The sequence below is a fragment of the Erpetoichthys calabaricus genome, chromosome 8, assembly GCF_900747795.2.
Source record: "Erpetoichthys calabaricus chromosome 8, fErpCal1.3, whole genome shotgun sequence".
Taxonomy (NCBI): domain Eukaryota; kingdom Metazoa; phylum Chordata; class Cladistia; order Polypteriformes; family Polypteridae; genus Erpetoichthys; species Erpetoichthys calabaricus.
This window is the reverse complement of record NC_041401.2, coordinates 160,271,669-160,294,439: the sequence shown is the minus strand read 5'-3', so window position 1 is coordinate 160,294,439 and position 22,771 is coordinate 160,271,669. Positions and strand designations below refer to the sequence as shown.

General features: G+C 38.3%; 1 protein-coding gene across 3 annotated transcripts in view; it reads right to left on the bottom strand.

Moving 5' to 3' along the window:
* The window catches only part of mib2 (MIB E3 ubiquitin protein ligase 2), a 201,051-nt gene that overhangs the window by 31,226 nt on the left and 147,054 nt on the right, over positions 1-22,771 (bottom strand). For all 3 annotated transcript variants that reach the window (XM_051930372.1, XM_028807675.2, XM_051930373.1), the window contains 5 exons: positions 19,178-19,340; positions 18,544-18,677; positions 17,963-18,111; positions 13,859-14,015; positions 10,378-10,532 (listed from right to left, as the gene is read on the bottom strand). In XM_051930372.1, the coding sequence (XP_051786332.1) occupies positions 10,378-10,532; positions 13,859-14,015; positions 17,963-18,111; positions 18,544-18,677; positions 19,178-19,340 (758 nt within the window). The remainder of the gene's footprint in view (positions 1-10,377; positions 10,533-13,858; positions 14,016-17,962; positions 18,112-18,543; positions 18,678-19,177; positions 19,341-22,771) is intronic.

Here is a 22,771-nt window from a genome sequence, read left to right as displayed (position 1 = left end):
AGTGTGGAAACATTCGTACGCAACATTTCTATGCGTACGCACCGTTTATACATGAGGCCCCAGGAGAGTACGAGGAAGACCAGATCAAACCTCAGTGTTCAATGTTCTAAACATTGTACGATAAGCACATTACACAGTAAGACTAATTCTGCGGTGGACAACCAATTACTTTGCCCTTGGTGTACTGTTTACCAAAAATAGCAGAGCAGCTACAGAGCCGTCTTTGCACCACTGCAGTTAGAGGTGGTGAATCACCTTCGACTCTGCTCACAATACTATATGTATTTTCCCCATATTCGTTATAATGAAATTTCTAATTAAACACTTTCATGGTGCCATGAATTTCGTTACAATAGGACTGAGTGTGAAGTGAGTGTGAAGGATAGTAAGTGTGGACGAATAGTTTTAGGGTATAAAGGGTTAATAAATGTGGGAAACCAAATAAAGGTCACATGAACAACAAAATGTACACTGATATATAAGATTTGGTGTAGGAAAAATACTGAGATGGTCAAGTAAATAAAGAATGTACCAGAAGAAAGGCTGATGTAATATACAAAACGTACTGAAGGATGACTAAGAGATGACTAAGAAATCAGCAGATGTCCTATAAACTAGAAAGGACAGTTGTTACATGCACAGAAATTTCAAGGGTGGTGTCTCATCTCAAAAGGCATAAGAAGAACCAGAATACAATATAATAGACTTTTATTCTATATAAATATTTGGGTGTAAACCAACAAACCAACCAGAGTAAAATGTATGCATTGATTGACACTGTATGTAAATTCAACAGTTTATAAAATGAACCTCTATCCTTTGTTTCGGTGACCATTTTGACCGTGCTGTAACAGACTGCTTTTGAAGAATGCTCCCTCCCTCCCTCCAAGACATTTTGCCCAGGAGTCAGAGAGGATGTTTCTTTCTTTAATAAGATGTTCAATTTCGACCACATAAGACTCAAGGAATGAACAGGGTACTTAATGATGGAGATGACGGATAGTGCTTTTAGAATGTTCCACCAGGTTCAGGTATAGAATAGGACTCATAAGGCAGCATTTTCTTTCTCTTTGTACACAGTTAATTAACCACTTTAGCTTTTTCCCTCCATAAAGTATATGAACAGGGCTTCACTAAACAGGTTTCTTAAGTTTTAGTTTGACAATATGCATCCTCTGTCATGTAATGAGGTAAACTCAGTGTCAAAGTGCCAACTACATCATGATACACTGCACATTTGCCAGTAATCAGAAAGGGCATCAACTGGTAGCACACTTAGTAGCGTATTTTTAATAAATATAGAATGACTTTTATACAGTAATAAGTAAAAATATAGCTTTTGTTATAAAGCATGATGAAAAAGAAGGCTAAATGTGCTTTTACATGCATCGGCCTGGCCCTGCTTTTTTTACTTGTTTGCTCCAACTCCAATATGATGCAATGAAAGTCAAGGACAGTGTGTACTACAAAAAAACAAGCAGGCCATTGTTTTAAGTTGCTGCTTAAGACTTCAACCTTGAGAGATGCTGGTGCATCAAGTAATTTCCATTTGAGCTGTTTGGTATTCCATATATGAGTCTTCTACGTTTTGACTTAAATTATGTAATTATTCAATGAATAAGTTTTGGTAAAACAACTGCGTGGGGTACAAAGTAGCAATGATGGCCAGTTTCGGTCAAGTGATGGACACTAAATAATGGTGGGAAGAACTAGAAGGAGGAGAGTATTTTGCATAGATGATAAGAAACATAAAATAAACTGATGCACTTCCTAGTTTAGGCACTTGCACTAGGGTCAAGTCTCTTTGTTACACTGCTGTGTAATAAAGATTTTTCTGCACTGCACTTCTATCTCAGCTGCAAGACTACCTTCTACAGACAGACAGACAGCTTTTCTCCATGAAACTGGTAGGATAGCCAAGTGGATGTTCTCACTTTAAAATAAGTCTAAAACAATATAACCTCAGGTGCAGTGAATGCTTCTGTTGCAATGATGAAGACATGATGTAAAAAAAGTTCAGAAACCAAAAATTCCACACACACATTTTATGATGGGAAGAGACAGAAACAGAGATATACCTCACTGCTAAGAGACGAAACAGATGTCTGTATACTCACGAAAAAATTAAACCACAACTACAAAAAAGTTCACTGGTTAATACTGACCACTTTAATTTGTAAGGAATTAAATGTATGTGTACTAAGTGTTTGCAAACAGCTTATTTTCTATGCAATGCAGCACATTTGTGTGCCATTTAGTAATAAAATAAAAAGAAAGCTTGACCATTACATTGGTGTTTACTGCATCAGAACCTTTTTCTACAGTACACTCTTAAATATAATAGTTTTAGTGCCACTTTACTGGGTTGTGCAGTTCCTTGTAGAACCAGTGCTTGACAATGAACCATTTCATTCTGGGAAGAGTTCTTTGCAAGTGAAATTGGTTCTTTAGGTTTTAAAAAGATTCCTAATATGTGGACAAAATGGAAATATTGGAGGTTATAGTATGCTACACAGCAGGAAACTAACAGATCAAAAAAGCTGGCCTGAACTTTTCCTGTGTTATTGTATGGAAAGAGTCCTTTTAAAATCAGGAACCCACTGGTATTTCATAGACCTGTTATCATCTGTTCATGGCTATTTATAGAACATGTTAGGGATCTAGATATATAAAGGGTCTTTCTTTTTAAGAGTGTATATACTGCAAAGCAGGATGGAAACCTGGAGGGGTGCCAGTCCAGGACACGTTCACTTATATTGGAACACTTTAGACACACCAGTTCACCTGCCCATCATTGAGGACGGAAATACTATATATATTCTTATATTCATAAGTCTGAATCGCAATCTAATTATTTGGATGTTAACTACCAGGTAAGGCTTGTGGCTGGTCAGCCAGTCGGCGAACATTTACCATGTTCTCTCAGTTACTGTAAAATGTGCAAAATTCAAAAAGTATGCAGTCAGAAGTCTAAAAAGTATAATGAAGAAAATACAGAGCAAGCGTCATTTTTAAATTCATCAGACTCACTTTCGGTTTCAATTTCACTGCCTGAAGACAGATTCACTTCATCATCACTACTGATCGGAGGCTCCTCAACACCACTGCTCACATCACTGTCAAGATGTGCAACATTATTACTAGGCAGGCCTACAGGTGAGAGCAGAAGACATGCCTATACCGTTGCCCAGATAGTGCTCAGGACTACTGCTGTTAGCATTGCTTTTACAGCCTGAGTGAAGTAAAGCTGATATCAAGTAATAATTTTTTTTATATAACAAAATGGACATAATAAATATAGAAAGCTTGAAAATGTGTTCTAGGTACATTAGTATGTCCAGTCATCAAGCTATAAATGTAATATACTCCTCACTAAAAACAGACATTGATTTTTTTTCTATTCAAACAATTACAACAACCCTACCTCAGTTTACATACTAACGTTACCTGGGTATGGCCTGCCTTTCTGGGAGGCTTCTTTAAGAGCAGACTACAGCTCTTAAAATGCTTTTAAAGTGAACATTGATATTAAAATTAACAATTAAGGATCAGAAGCATAGATTCTTTAGTATTGATCTACCCATCCCTACTGGGTACTCCAGCTGTCCTTCAATGACTTAACAATTTAAAGAAAATTCTAAATAACTTGGATACACAAAAGTTTGAATGTATGCGTGAATGTGCCCTGTGATGGAATGGCACTTTAGGCTTCAACTCCAATTGAACGTGAGTTTTTAAACTTGCAATTCTAGGGTGTTGTACTGTGTTAGCCATTATGGATGTGGTGAGAAATTAAGCAAAATGACATCTTTTATTGGCTAACTAACACCTCTTGCCTGAAGAAGAGGCCCGAGATGCCTCGAAAGCTTTTTTATTGTAATCTTGCTAGTTAGCCAAATAAAGGTGTCATTTTGCTTAACTTCTCACATTAACTTGCAATAAAAACATTTACATACAAACCCACTTATTCACAGTCTAACAAGTTGTCAGTGAGTGGAAAACAGGAACAAACTCCAGGTGGAGTGCCAATCCACCACAAAGCACACTCAAACTTTCCCATGCTGGGTTAATTTCAAAGTTTTCAAAGACCCTTACCTTCATGGTATTATCTCTCTATTATATAAAAAAAAACGGGACGAGACGTGACCTTTTCAGAAAGACACTTTCACGTCCCGCGAGACAAGACTTTGAGATTTAACCAGACCCGGGGCCGGAAAAAGAGTAGATAACAAAGTAGAACATCGTAAAGAATTCAAAAACGTTGGCGTGATACACATGCAGGGCAGGTTAAAGATACTGGAAGTAGGGGAATTCGAAAGGCTAAAAAAAAATGATAGTAAAGATCGCATTAGCACAAACAAATGGAAAATATTACTCTGCGAAATAATGGAACAGCGAAATGAGATTGAATAGTATTTGAGTATGTCCAGGGGAGAAGAAAGACAAGGCAATGAGACAAAAGGAATAGCTGCTTTATAGGCTTTTAAACGTTCAAAGTGGTGCACGAAATGCAAATCACACGGCACGGCAGCAGCAGCAAGCCAGCAGCTGATCGAGCAAAGAGGAGGTAAAAAAAACAACTGTTATTTGATTCATATTGTATCACCGTTTAAGAGGGGTTTTGGAGGAGCGACCGCATCTCCTTGGCGTGCGTTCAGCCCCCCTCTTTACAACGGAGCGTAGCGCAGGCAGGGGGTGTTGGCAAGCAAAGCGAGCAGGGGGCCAAGCCCCCTAGTATTAAAATAAAATAATCTGTGGCAAATTTTGTTTCTTTCCATTGAAACAAATCAGGTTTTCCCTTTATTATTTTAAAAGGACATGATATTTTTAGTTTACATTTCTTAATTATATTAACCAGCATATAATCAGCTATTCACTTGAAGCCTAATTCATTTTAAGTGTAAAGTCTTTATTGTCATTGTACATACATACAACGAGATTGGAAATGCTACACCAGATCAGTGCTAGCTCTACACACAAACACAGCAACAGCTATCCACCTTAATAAAATGATAACTTTCTGTGTCTGTGCATCCATCCAGCTGCTACGGTAAAAATAGGAAAAACATGTAAAAAAGGTTAAAAAAAATAAAAAATACCAGATAAGGGTCTAAAAATAAGAAGAAATTGTCTTACTGGCCTATTTGTTGAGCAATACTATACAGTAGTAACAGCAGCATGGTAGCGACCTTCTTGCATCTACTCGGACAATGTGATCAAGATTTACAGCTGAAATGCTAATGATTGATAACTTTGCATGATGGGCAATGGGTGAGTGAAAATAATGATAAATTGATGTGCACGTCTGGAAGCCAAAGTCCCGGCACAACTAGGCCAGAGTCACTCAATCAAGTCACATTTTCCCAGCACAACACTTCAACTGTAAATGTGGTGAGGTCAATAAACTATGCCAAGAGGAAGAAGCCAAAACAGGCAGTTGTAACTTAAGAGGAAAAGGCTCTTGCAAAGGAAAGAGATTGTGTGCATATTACTATACCAGACTATACCAGACAAAATGGACAATCCATACATCAAATATAAAACATGAGGTCTACATTGATCAGTTCGGTTACAACTCATCTTTGATGGGTAGCACAGCCAGTAAATAAAAAAATCTTACAATCTAAAATTAAAAAATGAAAAAGACTGTGAAAATGTTTGGATATATGGTAATATGAAAATAGAAAAAATATTGCACTTTAAATACAGTAACATTTACATGTCCAAATAGAAGTTAAAATGTTGAATGACATTGGACATTAGAATTCATCTTACATATAGCGTTTGGGAAAAAATTGTTTTTGAATCTTTTAATCACTAGAGGGTTTGCCCCGTGCTTGCTTCGTTCGCCACCCCCAATAATCTCCCCCCCCCCCACCCCCCTCAGGGCGTGCTACAAACCAGCCACTTCACATATCTGCCGCTCACGTTGTGAAGCGGGGGGCTGAACACATGCTAAGGAGCTGCGGTCGGATCTGCTGCAGCCGAGCTGCGTGATCTGCATGCTGCACAGCGCTTCGAATAGTTAAAAGCCTGTACAGCAGCTGTCCTTTTGTCTCACTGCCTTGTCCCGCAGGGCGTTAAAATGTCTCCGAGAAAATCACGTCTCGTCTCCTTCCAAAATTTATTTTTTATAATAGAGAGAAATCTTAGGTGATCTGTAACACCTGCCAGAAGGCAGCAAAGCAAACAATAATAATATTTTACAATATTAGTAGTTCTGTTGAGAGATTAAGAACTGAATATAACTGCTAGTGATGGCAAAAGGCAGCCAATAATATTCTGTTCTGTATTAATAACTGAAATGTCTACTGAGAGGTTGGAATACCACATTGAGATACAGCATATGTCAGTCCACTCTCAACATTAGCAGAGCTTCTCCATCAAGCAGTTTTCTTGAGTACTAGGGGGCTCCGCCCCCTGCTCGCTTCGCTCACCAACCCCTGGTGTTGGGAATGACAAAGAGCGTGATGTATGAATGAGATATAGAATAGTGTGACGGTGTAGATGATGCAAATAGAAAGCAAACAATAAAGTGTGTGGCACAGTGTAAAGGTTTATTTGAAAATTTCTTTGTATACGCCGTTTAAGTGTAAAAGGTAATTCCAGCTCAGAACTTGTAAGGTCATTTAAGATGGTTATTGTTGTGATCAGAGTCAAGTTTGTCAGAGCTTAGAAAGAGTTGTGTCTCTCCAGGAAGTAATGGAATGACTTGGGTATTAATGTTTTCCATATTAATATTTTTTGGACATAATATAGTGCGTTGTGTTAAAAGGGGCATTTGGTCTAATGAGATTGCTGTTCGAAATGTCTCTGTAACTAAGTTGTCGCAGATAAAGGCTTGAGGAATTGTAATAATATGTGCCTGAAGTCCAGCTGTATTGGTGAGTGTACCATCTCTCAGTTGTAATAAGCAATTGTTATGATCTGGTTCTGGACATCGTATCTTTTTTACTAACTGTATCTTTTGAAAGCAATGCCAATTGTCTACGTATTTTAAGGTGCACTGAACAATAGCTGAGTGCATGGCATCTGGAAGAATAGCTAATCACTGTCTAAAATCTCCTCCTCATAAAAGTACCTTTCCTTCAAATCGAATATTATTATTCATAAACGTTTGTAGAAGTTTATGAATGGTGTTGAGTAAGTGACTTCATGCCATTGAACATTCATCAATAAATAACATTTTTTCAAGACGGATGTCACGTGCAGTGCCACCGTTAATGTTCATAGTGGATACCGATTTGTAGGATCTAATGTAGTTGATAAAGATTTCACTTTCAGGTACATCGTCAGTTATAAGCCTCTGTAGATATTCAGTATATGAATGTAAAGAAGGCAGTCTAATTTGACCCTTTTGACAACAACGTGTAAATGTATAACTTGTATTTCCAGTTGTTTCTTCAGGGAAGTGAACTGAATGACAATGATTGCAAATGACATTCATTAATCCGAATGAATTTTACTGGTGTATGTTTTTCTTGTGCCGTTTGAGAGGCGCGTTGTTGCATGTGTAGTATTTGGGACGTGTTGTTTTGGAGCTGTAATCGATTTGCCTGTGCTGTGTGAGAAGCCCGTTGTAGCCTTCGCTGCCATTAACGTATGTCTGAGACGGGAGGTGTTTCGTTTTGAATCCGTGCCTGTTGCGATGCAGCACTTTGATTGATAGTTTGCGTCATGTGGATCTAGGATGTAGATTTGTGCATATTTGCGTTGTTGATTTGTTTCAGGGTGCACTGTTCCAATGCGATGCAGTATTTGTGCACATATGCGAAAGTAGTATGGGCCATTGCCTTTTGGTGGCCTGATATTTACTCCGGTATATGCAAAAGCAAATGAACCATTGTAGGATCTAATGCAGTTCATAAAGTTTTTACTTTTAGGTACATCGTTAGTTAGAAGCTTTAGTTGAGCTTTGCGTTTTTGGAGTCAAGACATTTTTTCTTTTAGAAATATGGATAAGTAATAAGGAGAATTGCACTCACTGTTAATATGGAGCCTTTTCTGCGGTTGAACGGTTAATAGTGCCTTATTGTAATGAGATCCACCTATGCTGCATAGCCGTCTATTTTGTTGTTTCTTTCGTTTTCGTGTGTTTGTTCCTGTTATCCTTTCCTTTTCGTTTTGTACCCGTGACCGTGTATTCATGACTTGTTTCTTTCTCAGCATGCGAAATATGGATAAGTAATAAGAAGGATCGCAGTCACTGTTAATATGTTTCTTTTTCTGCAGTTGAACGGTTAATAGTGCTTTATTGTAAAGAGATCCACCTATGCTGACACCTATGCTGTCTAGTGTGAAGGTGTTGATGTTCACTTTAGAATATGTGGCTTTGGGTGTCACTTCTTATGGATGTGTGTGTGTGGTTGGGGGGGGGGGTTGAGGATTGTTGTCGCGCGAGCGTCTTCTTTCTTTTTGTGTTCCTGTGTCTTGTTGAATCCCCCTCTTTGTGTGTGTCCCGTCCCTTGCTTGAAGGGTCTGTGGGGTGGTTTTGTGTTCTTTTTTTTGTGTTCCATGGGCTTGTTGAATCCCCCTCTTGGTGTGTGTCCCGTCCGGTGCCTGTAGGGGGGGGGGTGCCTTGCTGTTGTGCGCGAGCCTCTTTTTTTTTTTTTTTTTGGGTCTAGTTTCGTGTGCAATGTGTTTCGTGCTTTGCTTGCGTTTGAATACTTTTTTATGTGCCGTTTCCTTTTTTCGGTGCTCTTTGCGCCTCATTTCTCAATTTTTCCTGTGCTCACTCCTTTTTTCTGTGGTCTTGTCCGCCTCTCGTGGCCCCTCATCCGCCTCTCTCGCCCTCTTCTATCCGCCTTTCTCGGCTCCTCAGCCGACCCTCGCGGACTCTTTTTGCGCCTGCGCAGTACGTCTTTTTGCAGCTACGGCCCACTGCCGGATGTGCCTGCGTCCATCATCCGGTTTAGCATTCTCGGTTAGTAATATGGATACTCGGGTAGTGTAGCCGCTGCTGAGCCTTCTTAACTATTATGGTGGTACTGACAGTCTAGGAAAGGTTCTCAGAGATCAGGATTTCCAAGAATCTAAAGGTGTGTATTCTTTCCACACAGTCCCCATTGATGAAAAGTGGGGTCAGGTCTGCACTTGTTCTCCTGACGTCGATTATTAATTCTTTTGTTTTTGAGGTGTTCAGTGCTAAATTACTCACTGAACGCTATGCTGCCAGTCCCTGGACCTCATCCCTGTAAGCTGTCTCATGTTCCTCTGAAATCAGTCAAACCACAGTAATGTCGTCTGCAAATTTAATTTAATCTTGTTTGTGGAATTAGTAGAGACGTAGTTGTGAGTATAAAGAGTGTATGTTAAAGGACTGAGCACACATCCCTACGGGGAACCTGTACTAAGTGTAAGGGTAGAATTGACATGATATCTGAGTTTAACAGTTTGAGGTTGGTTGGTGAAAAAGTTCTTTATCCAGCCTGTCCAGTAAAACTGTATTGAATGCAGAGCTTTAGTCTATGAAAAACATCCTCGCTTAGCCCCCCTGACAGAACAGGTGAGACAGAAGAGCATGTAGAGCTACAGCAATGGCACCTTCCGTGGACCTGTTTGCTCTGGTGTGTGTCAAATATGGGTGAAACATTGGTATTCATGTGCTGTAAGACCAATTTCTTAAAGCACTTCATAATAACTGCTGTCAAAGGGACAGGACAGTAATCTAACCGTTTACAAGTTTGATTTTCTCGTTGCGCTAAGGGCAGGCTCTTTGTGTGCAAGAGTTGAGAACCAATGAGCGTTCAGCCAGAAGTACAATGCACAGTAGGTAGCGACAAGGAATAAGTTCACAAACAACCTCACACATAGAAGAGAAGCTCGTCTGTCTGATGTTTCATGTACTAAAACAGAATGGGAAACAAAATAAATAAAAGGCAGAGTCTGCTGCTGAATATGCTGCAGCTGTGAACCCATCGCACAGGCTCCATCAGGTAGCACGCTATTGGCTGTCTGAAAAAGGGGCAAACATGACTTATACTGGAAGACTGGCAATCATTAGGTAAATGTAATATGGGCTGCGATTTTCAGGTATGTACTTTGACATGGTGCAGCAATGAGATAAGTGACTGCGACTGGCAAATCTGACATACCCCATAATAGAAGTCTCATAACGCGACATCAGCTTTATCGGAGTCTTCATTTCCATTGGTGTGAAAGACTGTACTGCCAATTAGCTCTATTGCAGCATCTACACAGAGCAGAGTCTCATTTACATATAACAGGTTACAATGCACTTCAGCTCTTCAGTCAGTATAGTCAGATAAATGATAAGAACTATATTATTTGGAAATAAGGAAAGCGAGAAAGCAGCTTTTTGATAATAATCTCCTGTTAGACCGACACAGACAGCATGACACATCCAATTATACTCACAGTTTGTTTCCCTTGAGAGCTGCTTGGTGCAAGAGATTAAATCCCCGGTTATTTTGTTGGGTGAAGTCAATATTAGGCACCTCTGTTAGGATTTCAATGATGTTCCTGAAGTCCTTAGCTATGGCGTCATGCAGTGGTGTGTCTCCATAGGAATCCTACACGGGGAAGGAAAAAAACTATCTTGTCTTGTCTTTTTATTTATATAGCATTTTAAAGAAATAATTGCTGACCAAGGTACTGTACAATAAAAACAAATCAGGACACATGCAATAACCCATTCAGCACTTAGATACAGAAGCCACAATAAGAACAATAAAATAATAATAGGCCAAATTCTCATACTAAAGTAAAAACTCAGGAATAAAAATAGGTTTTATTGTAAGATTTAAAATTTGCCAACTTAACATAAAGAGACAGGGATGTCCAAAGTCTAGGGGTAACCACTGAAAAAGCACCGTCTCCCCTATGCTTCAATATAGATCTTGGCAAAACCACTTGGTCTGAAGATCTACGAAACTTTGATGGCCTGTGAAAGTGTCAAAGATCTGCAAGTATATGGTGGTGCTAGGCCATTTAAAGATATTAAAACAAACAATAGAACCTTGTACTCAATTCTAAACTTAACTGGGAACCTGTGGAGAGAGGCCAGTATTGGTGTTATATGGTCATACTTGCATTTGCCTATTAATTGGTGGGCAGTAGCAGTTTGGACCATCTGCAAGCACGAAAGAGATTCTGGCCTAACTCCTGTACAGAGCGAATTATAGTAGTCAAGTCAAGAGGATATAAATGTATGTATTACTCTCAAAAATGTTAAAACGATAAAAACAGTGTAACTTTAGTCAAAATTCTTAAATGATATAAACTAGATTTAACACGTGAATTCATTTGCTTATCAAATTTAAAAACATTGTCAAAAATCACACCTAGATTCTTTACATGGTGTTTTATGTAAGGAGTCTCATATAAATGTCAACAGGACTACAAAAAAGTAATACAAGGATTTCAGTTTTCTCCTCATTAAGATTCAGGAAATTTATGGACATCTAAGCATTGATATCCTCAATACAGTTAAAGTGTTTTATATAGTTGTGCTTGAAAGTTTGTGAACCCTTTAGAATTTTCTAAATTTCTGCATAAATATGACCTAAAACATCATTAGATTTTCACTCAAGTCCTAAAAGTAGATAAAGAGAAACCAGTTAAACAAATGAGAAAAAAATATTATACTTGGTCATTTCTTTATTGAGGAAAATGATTGAATATTACATATTTGTGAGTGGCAAAAGTATGTGAACCTCTAGGATTAGCAGTTAGTTTGAAGGTGAAATTAGAGTCAGGTGTTTTCAATCAATGGGTTGACAATCAGGTGTGAGTGGGCACCCTGTGTTATTTAAAGAACAGGGATCTATCAAAGTCTGCTCTTCACAACACATGTTTGTGGAAGTGTATCATGGCACGAACAAAAGAGATTTCTAAGGACCTCAGAAAAAGAGTTGTTCATGCTCACCAGGCTGGAAAAGGTTACAAAACCATCTCTAAAGAGTTTGGATTCCACCAATCCACAGTCAGACAGATTGTGTACAAATGGAGGAAATTCAAGACCATTGTTACGCTTCCCAGGAGTGGTTGACCAACAAAGATCATTCCAAGAGCAAGGCGTGTAATAGTCGGTGAGGTCACAAAGGACCCTAGGGTAACTTCTAAGCAACTGAAGGCCTCTCTCACATTGGCTAATGTTCATGTTCATGAGTCCACCATCAGGAGAACACTGAACAACAATGGTGTGCATGGCAGGGTTGCAAGGAGAAAGCCACTGCTCTCCAAAAAAAACATTGCTGCTCGTATGCAGTTTGCTAAAGATGACGTGGACAAACCAGAAGGCTATTGGAAGAATGTTTTGTGGACGGATGAGACCAAAAAAAACTTTTTGGTTTAAATGAAAAGCATTATGTTTGGAGAAAGGAAAACACTGCATTCCAGCATAAGAACCTTATCCCTTCTGTGAAACATAGTGGTGGTAGTATCATGGTTTGGGCCTGTTTTGCTGCATCTGGGCCAGGACGGCTTGCCTTCATTGATGGAACAATGAATTCTGAATTATATCAGAGAATTCTAAAAGAAAATGTCAGGACATCTGTCCATGAACTGAATCTCAGGAGAAGGTGGGTCATGCAGCAAGACAACGACCCTAAGCACACAAGTCGTTCTATAAAAGAATGGTTAAAGAAGAATAAAGTTAATGTTTTGGAATGGCCAAGTCAAAGTCCTGACCTTAATCCAATCGAAATGTTGTGGAAGGACCTGAAGCGAGCAGTTAATGTGAGGAAACCCACCAACATCCCAGAGTTGAAGCTGTTCTGTACGGAGGAATGGGCTAAAGTGTGCAGGACTGATCAACAGTTACCGGAAACGTTTAGTTGCAGTTATTGCTGCAATGGGGGGGTCACACCAGATACTGAAAGCAAAGGTTCACATACTTTTGTCTCTCACAAATAGATAATATTCGATCATTTTCCTTAATAAATAAATGACCAAGTATAATATTTTTGTCTCATTTGTTTAACTGGTTTCTCTTTATCTACTTTTAGGACTTGAGTGAAAATCTGATGATGTTTTACGTCATATTTATGCAGAAATATAGAAAATTCTAAAGGGTTCACAAACTTTCAAGCACAACTGTAGAATTGCTATTATTATGTATTAAAATGTGTGTATCATCTACATACGATTGATAAGAAATAGCATATTTTTTAAAACATGTATAAAGAAAATAAGATTAGCCCAAGAATAGATGCCTGAGGGACCCCACATGTGACACAGACCACAGAGGATGACCACTCACCATAATTAACTGCCTGTAAGATAATCAAGAGCAGTACCTTTTATACCAGCTGTTTATTACAGATTGTACATTAAGACTTTGAAGCTAAAATATTCTTTTGATAATTACAATTTTCAAAGTCTTCCCTTTCACCAAACAAGTATTAAATGATAAAATAGGCAACAAAACATTCCAATCTGATTGGACTACTTTTCTGGTCCCACAAATGGAAAATAAATCTAATGGAAGATACAGGTTGCTAACACAACAGGTGGGTACTTCTATTATCAGCCTTCCAGGATTTGAAAATAAGATACAACAAAAGAGTCACAGAACAGTGTTAAAGCGAGGAAAATATTCATTTCAATGAAGACAAGATGGTGCAGCAGTTAGATATACAGTAGTCCACAAGGTCTAGTCAAGGGTGTTTTGAATACTAAAGCACTGATCATTCCAAAAATAACTAGATCTTAAGACCACTCAGGATTTAGCAGGATACAAAGAAAGCTGTAATATATAAAGTGACATCAGAACAAGACATTCACAATGATTGGAAAATAAGAGTTACAGCTCTTAGGTAGCTATTATAAATCAGCTCTAAGCATGTAACATGCATTGCCTTCTGGAAGAAATGAAGCAGAGAGCTGCAAAGGATACCTGCAAGTTGACATCAGCGTTGTGCTCTGACAGCACTCTCACCACCTCTGTAAAACCTTTGTTCACTGCGATGTGCAAAGCAGAGCACAAAGAATTGTTCAGCACATTAACATTGGCCCCTTTGCTGAGAAGGAAGCGTGCAATTTCTGCCTGGTTTCTGAAACACACAAAAAAAATATTTTTTTTACCTTTTTGTGTTCTCTGTCATTCTTTCAATATGATGTAATCAGATATGAGCAGTTACAACAGACTGGCTTGCATTATTTCTAAATTAATGGATGACTTATACTGTGAAAAAGGTTCACTCACTTCAGCTATAAATAGCGCAACTGCTGAGATCTTGACAGAGAGAGAGATTGGGGTATGTCTGGGGTCTCGGTCTTGTGCCTAATATCTTTTTCACATTGCATGCATGTTCTTACTCAGCTTTTTAGCCAAAAGCCACAGAATTAAACAAACAGGCTGTTAATTTGCTTCCTAATGTTCTAATAGGGAAGTACATAGGAGCAGATGGGCTGTGAAAGCTTTTGGGTGTAGTTAGCCCTGATATTTTCTATATTTTTTTATTGGTTAGTTGAGTTTAAAGCAAAAGACAAGCTTGCTAAAAGAGAATAATGCTTTAGAAGGAAAGAATAAAAAAATCTTCTCTTTAAAGATTATTTTGAAAATGCATAAACAGAAAATATTGATCATAAAGTCATCATTCATATATGCCCCAAAAATCAATATGGGTTTAGTGCATGAAAAACAAGAAATCAATTAAAAATCAAGGCAAAGGCAAAAGAAATCTGCTCCATTAGTACTTCTGGTAAAATCTCAGCCAGCTCCATCACTTCTGTTGTCCATAATGCAGTTGTGATGAATGTCCAAGAAAAAGAATTTTAAGTTTCAGCATACAGGTAGCTCTACAGCTGAACATTGGTGTGTACCTTCATGTCGCGCTTCCAGTAAGTAAAACAAGGTAGTTTTCATACATTTCCCTCTGATGCAGACACCCAATCTAAATGAGGTTTACTTTTAGTCCTCATAGCCGAGTTTGTAGCAGGCATTTTAAAAAAACAGGATTTTCACAAGTCAGGGTCTGAGACAGGGTGGCAACTGTTGAAGAAGGGAGCGGTCCCTGCATCATTTGAGTGGAACAATTTCTCCGTTCCACTTTCAAGACTGGGGGTATGGTAGAGGAGAAAGAGACCAATGGAGGATAACACGAGGATGATAAAATCCTCGACGACCACGACTACGCTTTGGCTCTGGATCAAGCAGTTGTCGACCTTGCACAAGATGAAAGCATGTTTATCACTGAAGATCCTCCAGCTGAGGAAACAAACTGAGACCCTTACAGTGAAGCAGCAGTTTGGCATTCATCAATCTTGCTGGCTAAGACAAAGACATTTGGTTTTTTACAAGGCAAGATGTCCAGCAGACTCATGTTATTATGTATTAAGCTTACATACATATTCATGTCCCTGAATAAAGTTTAATGACTAATTATGGAAATTCTGTTTTTTTAAAGAAGCCTAATATAATCACATATTTGTCCCATGCAAGTTCACGTTTTTAATACATCTGATCGGATCTTACTTTCTTAATTGTGGATGTAGCTTGAAACGTATAGTTTGACGCCCTTCTCCTTTTTATCTCCTGACATTTGGCACAACGCCTGAATAATGCGACTTACATCGTTTACCGTAAGTCTGGGCACATCTTGAAGCAATTGGGTGAAAAATGCCATAGCTAATCCGTTTTGGTATCAGTGCCAAAAGTGAAGCAGCTGGGTGATGCACAATCCTGAAGAGAGTGTGCATGCAGCCTATGGGCCAATAATTAGGAGAGTGGCTAAAACAAAAATCTTAAGCCACTGTGGTCCTCCAGGCTCTGAGTTTGACATCCATGAGCTTAATGTTTAGTGAACCAGAACAGGTCAATATTTCTCAGGCATTCAATCTTTTCTTTTCAAATATTTTATGAGGGGCATTCAAATATAAACAAGAATTTATGAGCTGCACTCACGTTTCTTAATCCCAAACGAGAAGAGGTCTTGTGACTGCTTGTTGACCCATTTTTGCACAACGTTAATAACCTCCTCTTTACTTGAATTTCATCCCTCCTAAAAATTCCTTAAGTGGACCGAAGACATGATAGTCCCTCTCTGAATGACTTGTACCAATCATACACTGTAGGCTGAGAGAGACACTCATCCCCAAACTGATTTTTAAATCTGGAATAAATCTGAGATGGAATGACCCCTTCATTTGTCAGAAGTTTAATAATAATCCACTGTGCAATACTACTTTGTACCTCCTGCTCCGACATGTTGATTACAACTGACAGGAAGGGAGGACAGAGGACCTAGCACTACTAACGACAATGAGTTATGTCTACCTTGCACTCTTTATAAGAACAGAGCATGGAAATAGGTTTATAATTAAACGCCCCTCATATCAAAACCGATATTATACGATAAACACATAAGAGCAAATGGGGTCAAGTTGCTGATCATTTGTTGACAAAGTTCGTTTTCTCAAGATAACTGAATAATTTTATCGCGATCTCAAGAAAACGAAACTTAACCTTTGCTCCTGGCATTAGGCTCGCTTAGACTGAGATGCCTATACAGCTGAAGCCTTGCTAACCGTCTTCTTAAATGACGGACACTAACGCTATTATTTTCTAAACTAAGGCATAAACATATTTCAGCCTGCGTCAGCCCTTGATCAAAGAAAAATGTGACGCGCTGATCAATACAGTTCTGTTCTTCGGCCATTTCAAACAGGATGTGGCTTCAATAAGCTAAACATTAAACGTTAGATACAATTATTTCATAATTTTGAGAAAACAAGATCTTTTGTTTTATTGAGATCTCGGTAAAATTTGTCCTTTAACATGTCCTCTCTCGGCTTCCGTAGTATGTGCTGTATGGTATGTATATTTTTTGTATGTATACATAAACATGAATAACCTACAGCCACTGTGGTCTTTCAGAATGTAAGTTTAATATTGACTAAGTTTCATTCCCAGTCCAGTAATTATCTGAGTATGTGCATCTATATTCTCAGAGTACTCTACATTCCTCTCAAGGGTATGCATGTCAGCTATTTGGCGAGAATGAGTCTGAAACTGTGAAATGACCTGAATGTACCTTGGTGCAATGGACTGGTACCAAACTGAGAGGCACTAACTGCCTTGTGCCTAATTCTGCCAGAATAGACTCTAAAATTCAAATGTAGAATGGCAGAAGGTAAATAAACACAGAAGTTAAAAACAAAATAATAACATGCTTCATTTATTCTGTTTATATTCATTTTTACTTATATTAATTTTTACAATTTAAGTTTTATAAAAGCCATTGTTTAATTCTAATTTCAACATTTATTTAAAGGCCACTGTAAGTGGAGCCATTTGCAGGAAGCTTAGTAACAACAATGAACTAAAGCTATGAGGCATAATTATAATTTATTACTTTAAGCTTTACAGTGAGTATTTTGATTGCATTTACATTTGGTTAATATGTTATTGACATACATACTACTGCCTCACAACGAAAGTAAAACTATATACTTCATAAAGAATTAACTTACAGCAAGTCAACGTTTGTCAGGTTTGAAAATAAAAACTAGGATGATGATGGTGTGTGAAAGTTTGCCATTTCACTTTCATTCTTCTCTTTAGCAGATGCTCAAGATGCAGCCTTAAGTAGAGGTATCATTTTTGAAGAATATTATTGGTCTAGCCATGTGTTTCAGCAGTCTTTTGAACACTCATTTTAGGTTTATTCACTATTCCTTACACTGCTTTGAATCACAAATGTTACAAACCATTCTCTCTTAATGTGTATGTAGTATGTGATGCTAGGTAGAAGCATCTGACCTTGGAGGTACTAAGTATTAAACTGTTTCACATCAGATACTGTATGGGTTAGAATACAATGTGTTTTGTAATACTGCAAAACTGCGTGAGCACAGAACCAGACAATCAGCATAAATGAGACAATAGTGTTCAATTATTCCAGTAAGGTATTTGCTTCCGTACTATTGCTTGCCAAGTAACACATGAAAAAGTACATTTGCACAAATGACAACACCATCTATTTGAAGCTCTCCATACCCAAAAGCTGTGTAATGTAGACAGGTGTCTCCATCCTCATCTTTAATTTCTATGTTAGCATTGCTTTGCAGGAGTATCTTTACAACCTCCATGTGGCCTTGATGTGCGGCGACCTGAAGAGCTGTTTTTCCCTGATTCTTTACATCAATCTACAAGAAGCAGAAGGTGGATTGAATATGGACCATGTTGACAAAGAAGACTTTTGTTATTTTCAAATTTAAAGTATGAAATGTGCAGTATAGCAGGAAATGCCATTTTACCCCAGGCACATGAGCTCAAACAGTCAAAAAAACAATAAAGGTCAAAATATAAATGGACTAAGCGTTGGTTCCCCCTCTACCTTTAGAAAGAGATGTGGTGGAAAAGTATGTTTTACATGGACATTCCAGCAGCTTTTTCCTTTTTACCTAACTGGTATCCCCATTAACTTGTCTTGACCTAGTGATGAATGAGCTTTAGAAGCACTCAATGACACCAACATCTACAGGATAACACAGCAGTGCCCAACAGTGAAAATCCAATGAAGGATGCCAATGAAAGCTGATTTCAAGTAAGGTGTGAGCCTTTACTTGTGCACTTACCTTATCAGGATACTTTTGAACTAGATCTCGGATTTTACTGCAGTTTCCGTGTGCTGCCTCAATCACAAGGCGCCCTGGGTTGTCTTGGTCAGTGGTCTGCGACAGCAGCTTTTCCAGAACAGAAACCACTGTACCTGAAAACCAGAAGCAAAAGAAAACATTAAATCTGGCCCGTAAGGAAAATTATATGTTAGGCTCGCTGGTCATCTCTGCGTTGCCACAAATGATTAATGAAAGGAAATTATGAATCCCTGGCTGAAAAAAGAAAGAACATGAGAGGAATGGAAGACAAGCAAAGCATGGTCATGTAAAGATTGGCATATCTTTCATTTAAAGGTTCAAACAGCAGCAACTGGGAGAAAGGTTAGTATGTAATAACATGAGAAAAAGCAAGAGAATAGGAAAAGCGTGAGAGACAAAGGCTTTTCTCATTCCTTTAATAAAGTAAAAGTGAAAAAATTTAGGTAGAAAAGCATACATTGACCCTAAATAAAAAAAGGGAGACTCATAACACATGACTCAGCAGCTGACCCTGTGAGTAGATTTAGACAGAGCAATGGTGACAATATATGTTTTACATGGTCATTACAGCAGCTTTCTCTTTCTTCCCATTTTGTATCCTCATATTTCTTACTTCCTGATTCCTCTGGGTTATCTGTCGTCATGAGGTTAGCGTCCACTTCTACTGGCTGTGCCATGAGACAGGCTGGGTTGAATGTCCAAGTCTGTCCCCCAAAAGCCACTCTTAAATCTCCATCTGCATAAACCTTCAGCACTTTACCCATCTGCCCCAAGACCTGCCAAAAAAATAAGTGAACAGACTGACTTACTCTTTTTAAGATGCAGTACACCTTAGAAATAAACTTTAAACATTTACTCTATGTAACAAAGAAGGCATTACAAACACTGCTTCTGACAGTGTGTCTGTGACATGAGAAACATACTTGGGTGTGGCCCTTCATATAGAAGTTGGAAGCATGCATTGACAGCACGTTGCCACACCCACCGCACAACAAACCACCTGGACTGGGACCAGAGTGCAGCGGGTGACACCTCAGTACCACACTGGAACGGTGTGAGGTTTTTTACAGAGGCTGGAGTGCCAATCGTGCCAACAAACCCCAAGCTTTCCCTGTAAGTTGGAGGACCTGCTTGCAGGGCTTCATGCAGGTTAACGTCATACACAGGATGGAGCAATTGCAGGGTGAGTGCCTTGCTCAAGGGCCCAGCGGATTAGAGGCACTTCTGGTATTTACGGGATTTGAACTGGCAACCTTCTGATTGCTGGCGCAGTTCCCTAGCCTTCATATAAAAATGACATTATTAAATACATTTTGCTTGCGTATGGAAGTTACGTAAGTGTCTACATTTACAACATGGCAACAGGCATCTACATAGTCTTAACAGTTCAATTTGCATCTACTCAAATATGGAACCTTCTTATTTAACCAAGGGTTCATGAAATTCCCAGCATTCATTCATTCCGTTATTTTGTGGATTAGTTTTAGCCATTTATTTCATTTCTGAATCTTCTAATACAGGTCTGGAAGGACAGAAGCATATTCTGGCAGCAGGTGCAAGCAGGAATCTACTTGGGCAGGATGTATTTTCAAACTGACTCACGTATATTACTGCATATTGATGTGCAGATGTGTTTTTTAGTTGTAAAACTGGTAATTTGGTAATTGACATATGATATGCCATAGCACAATGAACAGGTGATGTTTTGAGCCTTGAAAGCTCTGTTACACCTGCATTTACTTATTTACAGGTAGTTAGTTATTTAAATTAGTGGATTCTATTTAGTTGATGCTCACATAAATTCTGAAACATAACCAAATATATTTTAGTTTAGATACATATTATTAATTCAGTTCATTAAGTAACAATGCCATGTAATGTATAATCTTTAATCAAATTTTAATTTTAGATAATGAATACATTTAAATTTATGATTAGCCAATCGAAATTGCCCTTGAGTATATGTTAATGTGGGGTGTGAGAGTGGGGCTTGGAATACACCAGCACTTCCTTACCTTGTGTCCAGTGCTACCAGTACAGGCTACAGCCCCGCACAAGCGTGAACTGATTTAAGTGGGTTTGAGAATGTATGCATGTGTGCTTCGGACAAGAATGAGGCTACACTACATACATGTTTAACTAAGAAACGGTTCAAGAACTTCCCAATACTACAATAATTTAAAAATGTACTAGTAGTCTTATATTTAAGGCCCAATATTTCTTCTTAATGAAAACAGACTAAGTTCCTTTCAATCGATAACCAAAACAGCAAGTACAACTACAAATTATACAGTGGCATGCAGAAGTACTCGATCCCCTTGAATGTCATCGTAATTTTTTGCATGACAAAAGATTTGTACATATATTTATCCATTCTGTATTTTTAATGTGAACTTTTATGGTGTAACAATACATTTCCAAAGTCAAAATAAACAATTTTATAGACATAACAGCACATGCTACAAAGAGTAGGTAAGAAGTATTCATCCTTCTATATATTTTTTAGCTTAGACTGCAGGTTTTTCAGTTTTGGGAGCAAAGAAATCCTTTAAGGTTCTGTATCTGTCAGTACACACTGTTAAATATTACAGCAAACAGGTTTTGGAAACAGGCTTTCGTAAATTATATTATGCATTATCTTAAAAGGGGAAATACCAGGAACTTGTTAGAACTTTATATTTAACCACAGAAATTTACATCGAAGAAGAGGGGTAGATTTGTGTCTCATTTTTGCTCAACTTGCAGTGTTTTTTGCTTTGAATAATATAATTACATATATAAAATATTAAAGTAAATTTGCTCATTAGTCTTAATTAAATCCAGTACAAGGGCCCAAAATGTGTAGTCTGCCTATGCATGAATACGCACCATTTGTGTATCAGACAATTTGCACAATGACTTGTGTGTGTACATTTACTTCCATAAAAATATAACTTACATGTATGTGCAATACCTGGAATTAACTGCCGCTCACCCCAAGGTCTCAATATGAGTTATAGCTATAATTTCAATGTTAAGCAGAAAAAAACCCATGATAACCCGTAAAGCACTCTAACGTCAATATCCATAACCAGTGGCATCTCTAAATTAGCCTGGTGCTGAGTGCACCTTGCAATTGACTGGTACCCCCCTTCAAAAATAAAAAATGATTTATTTTTACTTTTATTCTATTCTGAATTATTGCTTGTACAATGTAGTAGACTTCCACATGGTCTATTAACAAGAATGGTCATGCCAATAGACTGACTTAACTACAGAACAGAGCATAAGCAGCCATGCACTAAACAGCCAGGAAAATTAGGACATTGAATCTTTAACATAACTGCAATTGTTTTAGTAATGGCTCAGAGATCATCTTGTGACACCCTAAGGCAGGGGGGTCCTCAATCACGGTCCTGGAGTGCTGCAGTGGCTACAGGTTTTCTTTCCGGCCATTTTCCCAATTAGACCTCAGTCCTTGCTGATAATGAAACGTGGTGTTTAACAATATGGCTTGTTAGCACTTTCATTCATTAAAGATACATTTAATTACATTGTAGATCAGAGGTCCTCAATTACAGTCCTGTGCTAACAAGCCATACAGTTAAACACCACGTTTCATTATCAGCAAGGACTGAGGTCTAACTGGGAAACTGGCTGGAAAGAAAACCTGCAGCTACTGCGGTCCTCCAGGACCGTGATTGAGGACTCCTGCCCTAAGGCCTACCTGTCAATAAGCCTCTGAACACACTTTCCATTTGTTGTTTGCTGCTGGCTATACTATCCATGTGCCACTTGCCTTAAGCTAAATTTCGGCCATTCAAATGTATGCCAACTGCAAATATCTGTCAGCAACAAGAAGCCAATGCATTTGTCTAATTGCTGGTATGTATAATCTTTCATGCTCACGACCTTCACCTTTTCCACAGTCACTAAATTCCTCGGATTTCATGTTTTAGTTAGGATCAGTTATTACCTCTGCCTCTCATCCCTTCTTGCATGTGCAACCTGTAAATAGCTATACCTTGTTCCCTGCAACTAATTATCACACAATCATGTGATATTACCAGTGTGCATATTGAAAGTAAATCTCTTTCCCAAGAGTAACAAACCTTTTAAATCTGTTCTGCACCATCTGTATCCAAATATTTCTGTCTTGAAGTATCTTAATGATTCCAAGAGACTCTGTGAAAAGCAAGTGGTCCATCTCTTCTTTGGTGTCAATCCA